Source organism: Mustela nigripes, unplaced genomic scaffold (genome assembly GCF_022355385.1).
Source record: "Mustela nigripes isolate SB6536 unplaced genomic scaffold, MUSNIG.SB6536 HiC_scaffold_75, whole genome shotgun sequence".
Classification (NCBI taxonomy): domain Eukaryota; kingdom Metazoa; phylum Chordata; class Mammalia; order Carnivora; family Mustelidae; genus Mustela; species Mustela nigripes.
In genome coordinates, this window is record NW_026739490.1 from 4,653,615 (window position 1) to 4,667,090 (window position 13,476).

At 50.2% G+C, this 13,476-nt stretch overlaps 1 protein-coding gene across 3 annotated transcripts in view; it reads left to right on the top strand.

Moving 5' to 3' along the window:
• DNAAF9 (dynein axonemal assembly factor 9) overlaps nucleotides 1-9,534 on the top strand; it is a 133,093-nt gene extending 123,559 nt beyond the window's left edge. For all 3 annotated transcript variants that reach the window (XM_059386475.1, XM_059386476.1, XM_059386477.1), the window contains 6 exons: nucleotides 483-589; nucleotides 906-980; nucleotides 2,663-2,868; nucleotides 3,982-4,047; nucleotides 5,158-5,251; nucleotides 6,053-9,534. In XM_059386475.1, the coding sequence (XP_059242458.1) occupies nucleotides 483-589; nucleotides 906-980; nucleotides 2,663-2,868; nucleotides 3,982-4,047; nucleotides 5,158-5,251; nucleotides 6,053-6,165 (661 nt within the window). In that variant the 3' untranslated portion in view covers nucleotides 6,166-9,534. The remainder of the gene's footprint in view (nucleotides 1-482; nucleotides 590-905; nucleotides 981-2,662; nucleotides 2,869-3,981; nucleotides 4,048-5,157; nucleotides 5,252-6,052) is intronic.
• Nucleotides 9,535-13,476: the final 3,942 nt, after the last annotated feature.

The window sequence follows — 13,476 nt, forward strand, 5'->3', positions numbered from 1 at the left end:
GAGAGAGAGAGAGAGAGAGAGGAGGAAGCAGGCTCCCCGCTGAGCAGTTCAAAACTGAAAAAATAGAGAAGAGATGCTCCAGCTCTTTAGTTCCTTTTGGAAAGTGTGCACATCCAAATGTATGGTCTATTAAGCTGACCTCAAAAGTGGGATATAGTTGAGGCTCTGAGGAAGAGCTCCAGGGGTGTCAGGAGGAACCCCCAATCTCAGGTGGCACACTGGTAGGCTTCAAACATAGATGGGGTCTGGTTTCACGGAACTGCTAGTCTACAGACCTCCCTGCTCTAATGGGGCAACCATGCTTCTCAGTCAAGGTGAAAGAGACATACACATATTTAAAATAAACGTTGTGTATGCAAAATTTCACATAAGTAAGAACTCAAATATTATAGGATGAATGATATGTAGTTCATCCCTGAGTGGTATATAATAACATTCCAAGCCCCAATTACTTGTACTTACAACTTCTTAAACTTTTTAAGGTATGAAGGTAAATTTGATTCTGGATCAGTCTTTCCACTAATGGTTCAGATCTGCGTATGGTTTGGTCGTCCCTTGGAGAAGACTCGCTTTGTCGCCAAATGTAAAGGTAAACCTTGGTTGGGACCCTGATAAAAGAGTATGTCAGAGTTGTCCCTGTTTCCCGGCACCATTTTAGTTCATGTGTGCTGTTTTTTCTTCTTGCTCTTGGGGTCTGAAAACAGGCAGAGGGATTTGAGGTTCCAGGAGTGCCCTACCCCTGGAAACAGTGGCAGAACCACTGGGAGGGTCTGGTGGAGGAATAGCATATAATCCCTGGTCCATGGAGTAGGGATCCTTCCCATTCCCTAACCCTCCTAGCTGTGTGCCCCAAACTTGGCCTCTGCCCCCAGGTTGGTGACAGCTTTGTCCTCTTCTTCCACCAGCAATTCAATCTTCCATCAAGCCAAGTCCCTTCTCTGGAAACATCTACCACATCCTGGGCAAAGTGAAGTTTTCAGGTAACTGGGGAGTTGGATTTAAGAGTCCTGCACTATAGAATGCTCAGATTCTCATGATGTGGATTCATAGCTTCTACTGGTGCTCTGCAGACCACAGATACCTCTCAGGCTCTCTCAAAAACCCTCCCATCTGGGCTTAACACCAGTGGCTCTTCTAGTCCCCCCACCTTTCTGCAGGTCCTGCTCCACAGTGCAGGATGTGTCCTATCTTACCCCTGGATGGCCTGCCCAGGGCCTCTCTGCACAGCTCCTTGACTTCTTATTCCAGAGACTCTCAATCTACCCCTTTCAAGCCATCCATGGCCTCCTAGACCTGTCACCAGGAGCTCCCCCAGTGATGAGCTCTCCAGCTCCAGATCCATTTCTGCCAAAGTCTTCAAGCCTTCCACTTGCCTTCTCCCTATTTATCAGCCTTAGACCTCTGGAACCCTCATGACTTGAAGTCTGTTCATCCCAGGCTGGAGGTCAAGGAAGGCCTCAAAACAAGGAATTAGTCAACTCAACATTGAGGAAGGGGAGAATATTCAAGGGAAAAGGCACTGCACGTGCTTTGGAACCAAAGCAAACAAGGCATATTGCAGGAAGCAGAAAGGGTTCACTGTGGCTGAGGCCCAGTGGGAATATGTCTGTTAAGGCATTTTAGCTTTTTTAACAGAAAACACCAACTCAACTAGCTGGTGTTAGCTACATCATAAGAAGTCAGGAGGTCAGGCAACATAGCAGTGCCACCGAGGACACAGGTAATGTGTGTTCTTCCATTTTTGGTATGTCAGCTTGTCTTCGGGTTCCCAGCCCTCATTGCCAGGTAGTGCTACAGATCTGGTGTCACCTCCAAACACAACATCCAGCTGATAGAGAGGCTTTTCTTGGGGGTGGCTTTATCAATACAGATGCCTTTTACTGAGGCACCCCTTGCCTCTTCCTCAGCAGACTTCTCTCATTGCCCAGGATTGAGCTGCCATGCTTTCTGGGGAACTGATACTAGAGAAAGAGCAGGTGGTGGACAGGCAACCATCAGTGTCTGCCATAGGGAGCCACTGAGAGTTGTAAGCATGGGACCATGTCACCTGTGTAAAGATCTCTCAAGGTCCTTAACCCATGTCTTTGGCTTTACTTATGTTACTGAATCTGAAACTTTGGCCCCTTACTCCAGCCATCTTCCCTCAGGCTCCAACAGACATCCTCCTCCTTGCTTCAAAGGTCGTCATGCCATCCCCTTCCCTCTCACTTTGTTTTCATTTTTATTTAGACCTCTCAGTTAACCTTACTCAGTTAACCTCTCTTTGTTTTGGATCCCTTTCCCATCCTGCTTTTTAGGGGGACCTAAAAAACAACAACAACAAAAAAAAACAGTCCTAGCTTTCCTATTCCTATTATGTGACCCTCCTGTACCACTTGTATGTTGACACTCCCTTTACCCTTGGCCTCTCAGGATTCTGCTGAGACCGAAGGGGCTCTCCTCTTATAGTCCCCTTCTGGGTTAGTGATGTCCACCTGATTACCAAATCAGCCAAGCCAGAAACTTACATTGCTCCTCCCTCTCTTAGTTCATCCTTTTTAACTTGCCATGAATCATGGCAGTTTTCCCTCCTGCATATGTCACAGGAATCTGTCCCCAGCTATCTGCACGTTACAGGCTTAGTGTAGCGGGGACTCAGGGACTACGTGTGTTCTCCCTGCAGACTCTGAGAGGGCCATGGAGGTCTGCCACAACACTCTGGCCAATTCCTTGAGCATTGTCCCGGTTTTGGAGGGACCCTCACCACCACCTGATTCCCGAAGCACACCTCAAGACAGCAACGGGCAGCAGGAGTGTTACCTCGTGTTCATCGGCTGCTCCCTGAAGGAAGAAAGCGTCAAGGACTGGCTGCGGCAGTCAGCTAAGCAGGTGGTTTTCAAAGCCCAGACACCTCTGGCACAGATATGACCAGCAAAGCTCAGAGCTGCTCCTGGCCTGCGGGTAGAGACCCCTCCAGGAGCCCTCTCCTGGTCTACGCTTCACAGGCTCAGCTGGCACTTTCAGGGATGCTCTGCAAGTGGGAGGAACCTCTTCAAGGGAGGAACCTTGAGGGTAACCTCGAGGCTGACCTGGGCTTACAGCCATTTCTAATTCTTTCGCCAAGGCAAATTGCAGTTACTAGGTGGCTTGACTGGGACCTGGTTGAAACCTAGTGGTTCCACATGGATCCTGGGTCAGCCTGGCAGTCTAAACTCAAAATGTCTTTTCTTAGCTGAACCTAATTCAGGGGCTGTCCTGTGTTCTGAACCCAGGATCCTTCTGTACTTGGGTTCTCTCTCTAGAAAAGAGAAACAACAAAGATACGCTTACAGCTATTTGTAAACCAAGACTTTAAGCACTGATAACAGTGAGCCCGGGCGCTGGAAACAGGCGCAAGGGAAGATGATGCTGGCCAATAGAGGCATATAAGCATCTTTAGCCCAATACTGCAAAGAAAAGTAAAAGCCAGACTGGAGTAAAATCCTCTCATGACACAAGCTGTGGGTGCTAGGCCTCTTAGCACAGCCTCACGGGTTTAGCTTGACTTAGAACTCTGGAAACAGAATTGGCTGGGCCCTGGGTCCTTAGTTGGAACCTGTCTTTTATACTGAGGGATGGCTGTGTGTAGGCTCTATCTTTCCCAGATAAACTGGATAAACCCCTAAATGCTTGACTAGGGGACCTCATGTTGTCCCTTTGTCTGCATACATGGCCCTGGTGGGGCTTAGAGTCGAGGCTCTGCAGATATAGGAACATGCTATTGCAGAAGTGCTGGTGTTCCCTCTGCTGCTTGTTTCCCCTGGCACACAGGGTAAAGTGGTGGTCAGTGGTCTCCCTGAGGGGCAGACAGGATGTGTGTTCAGACCACGATGCTGCCTGTGCTTGCTTTCCCTGCTGCTGGGATCTTAGTCATGTCACCCCCAGAACCCTGAGCCCTCCCCGCCCAGGTACTCCCTCAGCTCTGTCGGGATCTGACCCCTCCCTTCCTCCATCTCTGCACAGAAGCCTCAGAGGAAAGCCCTGAAGACCAGGGGAATGCTGACCCAGCAGGAGATCAGGAACATCCACGTGAGTCCCCTAAGAGCCCCAGGGCTATCCTGGGCTGGCACAGCTCCATCCTTTAGAAGTCCCCAAGTGAGGGGGCTATTTGTAGACCAGGCTGGGGATCTTCCGTCTCTTAAGCCACAAAGGGAAGCTGGGTAAGGAGGAACCTCAGACCATCCAGCCTTGTAGCCTAAGAGAGGAGGAGGGTAGAATGACCTCTGGTATGACCTGAGCATGAGATAGAGGAGAAGCAGTGCCTGTAGGAGGAAGGGGTGACGTGGAGCCCTGTTTTGACACACTGTTGAAGCAGCCACAGAAGTCCTATCTCCTCCCACCCTTCCTTGCTAGATAAACCACAGATAAAGCAACAGAGCCCAGGAAAAACTGTCTAGATCCAGAAACTGCTGATAAGCAGGTGGTAGACTCCTAGGACCAGCACGAGAGGCTCTCTGCTGAGCCTCTCAGCCTTCAGGCTGACTACTAGCCTCTTCCCCAGTCCCAGCCCCCACTGGCACCTTTTCCTGAGGGCCTTGGGGGCAAAGGCTACAAGGGACACAGAGTCCAGACCCGAGCACAGACTGTACCACTTCTCCCAGTAATGAGCAGGTAGGAGAGACTCTGGGACCCAGGAGCCCCTGCTTTGGACTTGAGGAGGTCCCTTCATATCCAGCTCCTGTCCTGGGCAACCCTCGGTGCTCCTGGGGAGGAGACTGTGGGTACCTCAGAAGGCAGTCATGGTAGTATGTGTTCCCTCAGGAGCAGACCTTGAACATGGATTTGAGTGCAGATCACTTATTTTGGAAGTGATTCTAGGAGACACTAACAGAGAACTGAGAGAGTAAGGGAGAGAAAGAAGGGAGACGGCTAACAAAGGGTGTGTTATCAAACCAGTACCACTGAAGAGGTGTGGAGCTTAATCCCAGAGAAGCTCCCAGAGTTCCTCCCTGAGATGAGAGCTCGAGAACCTCCATCAGTCACTACTTGAGAACTGCTGCGGGGAGAATATTCCCTTGTGTATCTAGCCTTCCATGGGGCAGTGTGTGCTGTCTTGCTAAGGCATAGGCTTGTCTGTTTTTCATGAATGAGTAAATGATAGGAAGTGGTCAGATAATTTTAACAGGAATTTTCTTGCAGGTGAAGCGCCATCTGGACCCCCTGCCCGCAGGCTACTTTTACAATGGCACCCAGTTTGTCAACTTCTTTGGTGACAAGACTGATTTTCATCCACGTATCCTTAGAATCTGTGGTGGCCAGGTTGGGTGTGTGTGGAAGCCTGAACGTAAAGAGGGTGTCTGCTAGAGCCATTGCAGCCCACCCCCTAGAGCATACTGGGTTCTAAGAGCGCACAGCAAGCCACAGAGGCAGACTTTTCATTTGGGCCGTTGAACGTCATTAAGGTTAATTTTGCCTTCATTCAGTGATCACTGAAGCACCTGTGGGTTGTAGTTTCTTTTTCTTTATTTTTTTTTTTTTAAGATTTTATTTATTTGAGAGAGAGAAAGAATGAGAGAGAGCATGAGAGCGGGGTGAGGGACAAAGGGAGAAGCAGACTCCCTGCTGAGCAGGAAGCACCATGTAGGGACCTATCCCAGGACCCTTAGACCATGACCCAAACCGAAGGCAACTGCTTAATCGACTGGGCCACCCAGGCGCCCCTGTGCATTGTAGTTTCAGTGTAGCTGCCATAACATCCTACGTTCTCTGGTCATCGAGATCATAATCTACAAGTTGGAGAGACTATACGTGATTGCAGTAGTTAATCTGGGGGAAGGTGGACAGAAGTCTATGCTCTTGAAAGCTGGAGGGCTCAGCTCTAGGACCTCATGAAGGAACCTGTGCCAACCCTGGCCTCTTCTCTGTAGTTGGGGTGCGGCCAGTATATAGGAAAGAGCCCGGCAGGTTGGCTTTGTGTGGGCTGGGCATTCAGTCCTTCGGTGTCCCCCACCTCAGCTGCCCACAGATCCCTCTGGGCCTGGGCAGGCTCCCTTGTCCCCCCAGCTCAGGGCTCTCTTCCTTAATGAGATGCCAGTCATGGACCAGTTCATGAATGACTACGTGGAAGAAGCCAACCGGGAAATTGAGAAGTATAACCAAGAGCTGGACCAGCAGGAGTATCACGATCTCTTTGAACAGAAGCCCTAGGGGAAGGCTGGGCCATATGTCCTGGAAAACGTCCACCCTGGAGGGGGACGTTTAGATATGGGATAACCGAACCTCAGCTCTCCCAGGCCCCTCCCTAAAGGGGCTGTCTTTGTTCTTCTTGGCCTTTATGTACTGGTTTGAGTGCATGTTGTCTTTATTCTCTATACAGCGCTGAAGAGCATCACCTGCACCACTGATGGGGATGGGGGTGGGGGGTCCTCATGAACAATGAGCAAATAGGGACTGCCCTGTTTGTGCGGCTGGCAGCCCGGAGCCTCTGGTCTCTGGTCTCCGGCCCGGAGCCTCTGGGTCTCTGGTAACAGTATCTCCTTTGGGCTGCTGAGGCACTGTGATGGTGGGGAGAAGCATTTGTTACACAGGGGAGCTGTTGGGATGCAGAAGGAACCCTGGCTGCCTCAACAGTGGCCATGCCCCGGGGACCAAGCCACCACAGGCACTGGCCTCAGACATTGCCCCAGGAGAGCCCTGTCCCCAGTGGACAGTGCCTGTCTTCCTGCTTAGTCCCCTTGCATTGAAGGAGCAGGCCCTGCTGGCCTTGGGCCCAGTCCTGGGGGGGAGCAACCCAAGCCCTGCTCCAGCCCCACCCACAGGGCCAGCAGCTTGGGCTAAGATGAGGGGATGTCCCTTATAGGCTAAACTGAAGGGAAAAGCATGTTGCTTTCCAGAAGCATGTGGCTTTTGAATTGATACAAGCGGTCTCCTTGGAGGTTGATTTTGAGCTCCCCTTGTCGCCTCACTGTGGTTTGCCTCATTCTGGGGCAAAAGCAAACCTGCTGCTTCAGCCTCCCTGTGATGCCTTCCCTTGCTTTTGAGGGGAACACCTGCAACTGTTTAGTCTTGGGCCCAGGGCTGTCATCACTTGTGGGGCATCCCGGAATGGGGCTCACTCTCCAGCACCCAGCCCTCCCTTGAGCCTTGCCAGGGAAGCCTTGGTTTGCAGCCACAAACTTCAGGAAACTTATGTCCCCAAGCATTGTTGCTGGCCCTGGACTTGTTTGGCTCCTGTCAACTGGGAATTTCAAAGAATTCCAATATCCAATTTAAAATTCCTTTCAGGGTCTTTGTTTTCAGCTGGACTGTAAACCAGAGGAGAATTACGAATGCATCCCGTACCTGACTTCCAGAATTCGAATTATGGGGGAGGGGGAGGTCACAGGCACTGATATTTGGATGATGTCTGTTAGGACTTCAGCGCCTCAGCTGCCTAGACTGTAAATGCTTTCTGAATTTCACTTTTTTTTTTTTTTTTTTTTTTTGCATGCCTTAGGAAGAAGCACATAGACAAAACCAGCAAAGTTTCCAGTAATGTAGAGGGGTTTTTGAGAACAGCCCCTGGCACAGAGGAGAGACTGAGAAAGAATGGAGCACATGTGGTGTGTGTGCCTGGTCACTCAGAGGCCTCCATGCAAGTAGCAAAGCAGGTGTTAAGAGCTTGTCAGTAAAATGTACTTATATTAGAAAAAAATAATCTGCATTTGAAGCCAAATGAACAAAACTCCAAATACCACTAAATAAGAAATCTTGCATGAAGAAAGCCTTCTGAAAAGGCCCATGTGCTCCAGTCCCAGCTCCCAAAGCTGGTGATGACAAGGGCCCAGGTGTGGAGCCCATGTTTGGGAGCACCTCACTTCTGTTTGGCCAGAGGCTGGGGTCCACAATGGGCCTGCCTCTGCTTCAGAATCAATAACATAGATCTTAAGTGCAATTGATGAAATAAGCAATGAGTTACTATAGCTTCTTTTAGCTCTACTGAGCTCTTTTTAAAAACTCAAACTTGAGCAGCCTTAGAAAAGGGAGAAGTGGGGTGGGTGGGTGGGTGGGGGGAACCATAGGCCATTTACTCCAGGTGGGTTGCTGTGAACTTTTAAATGAAAGCTCTAGATTGAGAAGCTTGAGCATTTCCTGGCTGCTGCACAAATGAGTTTTTAAAGAGGGTTCAGAGCCCGTGTATAAAAGCGGGTCTTCCCACTGCGTGGGGCTGTACTACGTGGTGGTCTTGGTTTCTGACCGTGGTCCACAGAAATGCTCTCTCACCAACTTGCCCCACTGTCCCAATTCCTCTACTGTTAGAGGGAAAACTGTGATTACCTCAACTTGAATATGAAACTGTGATTGAAAAAAGTCAAAACGTTAAGAAGTTCCAAAGCCAAAAAGGCAGAACTGGCTGAGGCCTCCGTTGACGCTCCTCAGCCTGCTCGGGGGTGTGAAGGGGCACATTGGCGAAAGGGCATTCCTTGGGGCGCACTTGCTGTGCCCCCGGTAAAGAGGCACACTAGCTGTATGAGCTCTTTGAGGACTGAGGCAGGGAGGACACTCCTCCCCCCACACTGCCCCTTCTGGAACCTGCCAGGCGCCTCTGGGTTCTGACTGTGAAGTTTAATATCCACTGGATTCCTCTGGGAGCTCCAGGTGGAGAGACAGGGTCTTAGGTTGTCTTCAGAGGAAGGGCCATGACACTGTGTTGCAGATTTTGACCTTCAGAGTGGATACCAGGGACCCAGCAGAGATATCAGGTGTAGTAGGTTCCTTAGGGACAGGCAGAAGTCCTCCAGGGGCTTACGTGCTTTTTGCCAACTTTCCTGTTAGCAGCTTCAGTTTTATATCACCCAGAGTGAGTGTGATAATGTTGAAGTCGCTGAAGTTATGGGTTATTTTACGTTTTGATGTGGGATTTTCTTTTTTTTTTTTAATTGGGAGGAGGAGGCAGAAATTGGAGAAAAGGGATCACCCTAGGAGGGGGCTGCTGGCACGGAGTCCAGTTAGTCCCATCCGAGCCCTGGGGGCTCTCTGACCTGAGGCCAGGACACTGGGCCCTGTGGGTCGCAAGAAGTTCCCTCCTAAATTCTATTAGGATTTTGGAGAATTTTTGCACAGTAATAAGCTCTGGGTTGCTCTTTGGGCTTCTCAAAAGGGAAAAGTTAACTCAAAGATTGTAAACTATTAAGTATTGCAGCGTGTTGCTGACGTAGTTGGATAGTTGTACCTCAAAAAGTAGGTGAGAAAAGGCTTCCTTGTCCCAGGTTGTCAAATACTAATGACAGAAGAGCTCACTTACGTGCCAAAATTCACTTTTATACTAGTTTTTCAGTGCTTTAATATTTGTAACTTAAATTTTAAAACTCATATTTACAAACACTACTGTAACTTCAGTGAAACTGAATTGTGTGATTGAAGCTTTTTGCTTATTATAGTATTTATTACACTACTTAATTCAGTAAATATATAAAAGTAGCCTTCAATTTATTTTTATATTATTTTACATGTTTTTACCTGCAGTCGTGTATGTGAATTTACCTTGGTAACTGAGATGTTATGCTAAGGACCAATAAACTCTCACTGAACAAGCAAGACCTGGGGCAGTTACATGTTCTTGTGGACTCAGCTGTGTGGGGGAGGGCAGAATATGTATGTGGCTTGGGAAGGCCCACCCCCAGGGCCTTGGGCCCTTCCTTCAGCCTCAGCCTCCTGTTGGTAGTGCTTTGCTGGGCAGCTGGGAAGAGACCCTTGGGGCGTGCACATTCCCCTCCCCAGACCCCAGAAGGCCCACAGAGTGTAAGGTTCATGAGACCACCCAGCGTGCGGATAGGTGCTCTCGGGACTCCCAGAACCTGAAGAGGGGTTTGAGGAAGCCTGCTTGTGGCCACTGGGGTCCCCCCGGGACCCCAGAGAAAAGCCAGCCGGGACCCCAGAGAAAAGCCAGCCTGACCCCCATGGGGCCCTGGGAGAAGCTGCATCCATTGCTGCCCTTGTGCTCATCCTGGATGGCGGGGCACTGGTCCATTCGCAGCCCCTCACCCTGACTCCACGGTGGTTGACAAGCTGGTTGGGCCAGCCAGAGCTCCATGATGGGGCCCCTGTTCCCACTTTACAAATGGGAACGACTGAAAATGAAGGGCCTGGGGGGTCAGAGCCACTGCCCTGGCTCAGTGTCCCTCCAAGACGCCCCTCTGGTGCTGCCCTGCCCAGGCGCCTAGGAGCCATTCACTCCCAAGGGAGAGGTCGTCCAAAGGCCCGCAGCTATAGCAGAATGGTCACCAGCGCCCCTTTCCCCATATTGCAGGGGAGCCTGGCTGGGGCCCGCTGGCAATGCAGGGCAAGGGCTGATTGCCAAGGCGCCGTGCTTCCACAGAGATGGTGCTTTCTGTCCCGCTCTCAAGGCAGGGGCCTCTGGACAAGGGAAGTGCCCACTGGGAAGATGGAGAGCTGGCTCAATGGGGAGGAGGCAGCCTCCCTCAGATGGTGGGGAAGGTGATCTTCGGTTTGGAGGTTCTGTGTGCTCAATTGGTCATGTACAAACCAAGGCAAAACTGCATGTGTGGGGCCCAGAGAATTGGGGGAGGAGGTGGCAGAAGCATCCCCTTCCTCACAACCCTTTTCTCCAGAGTCTCCCGCCTCCTAGTCCTGCAGGACCAGATTTGAACCTTGAGGGAGCTCCTGTGCCTTGAATTCCTGGAAGACCACCAGGATTTGGGGATTAACCTCACAGTTGTTGGGGAGATGGGAGAGACGGTATATGTGGAAGGGCTCCTGGAGGGGATGATCCTTGACAGCCAGGAGGACTTCGAGGCCAGGAAGCCTGGGGCTGGGCAGGGGGCCTGTCCCCACCTGGAGCCCACAGTAGGGCCACTGGACTACTGAAAGCTGAGGGCATGCTTGACAGAGCAGGAGCCTCAGAATGGAGGGATCCTGGCTGATCGGTGGGAAGTGACTCAGAGCAGAGGGGGTCAGGTAGAGCTGCTGAGTATCATAGCACTCTCAGGAGCATGGAGAAATAGTCATGTGTTCATTTCCGTCATACAATCTAGGAAACAGTCAAGCCCAAAGGAAACAGGAGAATCTGCCCCGCTGCCAGCGCATGATAGAAAAGGAATGGCTTGGTTGCTGTACAAAGAGTCTAAGGTGGTGCCAGCCTCAAGCTGGACCTAGGCACTCAGATGTCATCTGAGCCCTCTCTCCATACTTGGGGACCTCCCTCTCCCCTGGCACTGAACTTCCTTTGTGCTACCAGCAGCCCTAACACCCCAAAGGGGAGACCCAGCCTCCTTCTCCAAAGGCAGCACCGAAGTCTGAGGTCACATTGCCATCCCTGACCCAGTCACAATGGTCAGGAATATTCTGACTGGCCTGGCCAAGGGTCACTGTGCATTTCCAAGGGCCTCCCCAAAATTAGGCCCACTGGGGAATCTCAGTCCCCCAAAAAAGGGCTTGCTCCCCTAGACCAGCATGGCAGACTGTTTCTGAGCTTTTCTGTTAAAATCAGATATATACTTGATTTTTTTAGTTTTGCTTTCTGCTAAGTCTCTTCTAGTACAAGTGATAACACAATGTTGTTCTGTTGTGGTGGTAGTGATTTTTAACTAAGGGGGAAAACGATTTGATACGAAACATTCCATGCAGTAGGACCATTTCCCCCTGCAGTCTGAGAAAAGACCACCATTATTTGGCTCTCTAGTGCCTCAGCATGCTCAGGGACACCATTGTTCCATGGCAGCCTGTTTTGAGGATCTTTTTTTTCCTCCCCTAAATAGGAAAGATCTTATAGACTGTAATGTGGGGGTGGACCGCTGCTCCACATTGCTGGGGATGAGAAGAGGACTAACTGGAGAGTGATTTTGAAGGAACAATTGACAAGTCAAAATGACTAATTAGACAAGAGCGAGGGGGTGACCTCCAGGTAGAAGTGGAAAAAAACCAAAGTGGAAAAAAACCCAACGTTGTGAAAGAATTCCAAAAACATTTTTGTTTCATTATCCAAAAATTTAGAGAAAAATAAATTTATCCACAAATTACTCCCATTTTCCCCAGGTTTCTGCATTACTCAAGTGACCAGCCAAAATAATCTGGTTTTTAAAATAAAATTGTATCAGGGTCAATACATTTTTATGTCAAACTAATAAATGACTATAAATCTGTTCTTAAAACCTTCTAATCAAATGTGAATATATGTCCATTTTATCCTACAGTTACTACTACTGTGTTTACTGTACCAGTAGAGAAGTTTAATTTTTTTTCCTCACATGGCTTCAAATTTTCAAGAAACTTTACGTATTTACTCAGAAGTTTCATGCCCGGATGAATGTACAAATAATAGCAAAATAAGGACAACAGGAAGAGGAAAGATGATTTGATAATCAAAACTTCATGGAATTTTCTAACTAAAAAGACTCCATTTCAACCTCTAGACTGTGACTGAGATGATGGGGGCAGGGGGTGGCACACAGAGATGCTCTTCTAAGAGGAGCAGGTCCTTGTTGGCTCTCCGTAGGGCTTCCTGCCCTCCTGCCTACCCTCCTAGGAGTCTGGATCTTTCAGTATGGATAGACAGCAACTGGGAGAGGGCTTAATGCTGTGTCAGTTGGGCACCATAAAGTCTTCTGCCTACCCCAAAACCCATCTATGGGGCTTGGAGATGTCCCCGAGGAGAGGAGAGTCAGTGGAGGCCATGTTCCCTCCCCCAGCCCACCAGCAGCACTGATGCTTCTCTCCTCCCAGAGGGGCTGGGAAGGCTGGTCAAGGCAGCAGGAGCCTCAAGAGGCTTGTAAAACCCCAGCTGACTCAAGGGAAGCTTGAGGGCTGCAAGGTGTGGGAAGCCATGCTTGCCAAGGGTCCAAACAAGGGGAAGGCAGAGGGATGGGGCCGACCAGAAGTAGAAATAAAAGGATTTGGTGCCCCACCGGAGGAGTTTGAGGTGAGAGGAAGGGAGCCGAGGGAATCGGGTCTCTGGCTGGACCCCCATTAATTGCAGCTGGAAAACCAGAGTGGCAGTGGAGGATCGAGGGCTTCCCTGGCTTGAAAGCCTCTGGGAACCACAGGTGGAGCCATCAGTTGTGCATTCCACATATCACAGGTTTATCGAGCACCTGCTACACTGGGGGCTGTGCTGGGGAAAGACACACACACAGCTTTGCTCTCCAGGAGCTCCCAGTCTGGCCGGGGAGATGGGGCCCAGGTAGCAAACTGAGAATGAAGAAGGCTATGCTGCAGTGAGGGCCACGGGGGTCCGTGAGGGGAGGAAACAGCAACTACTGTGGGTGGTGGGAGCAGCAAAGGCCCCCCACTGAGAGCCGAAGGACAAAGTGAGCAGTGGTAAGGACTGCAGACCTTCCAGACACCCACAGCAAGGAGACTGCTTTGCTGTTTTTGTTGGTTTTCCCAAACGCCACAAAAAGCCTTGGTGGTGGAGAATGAATAGGGGCGGGGGGCAAGTCAGAAGGTAAGTCAGATGGTGGACCAGGCTGGAGGGGAAAGGGGGCAGAACTGTGCTCTGTTCTGAGGGTAAACCCAACAAAA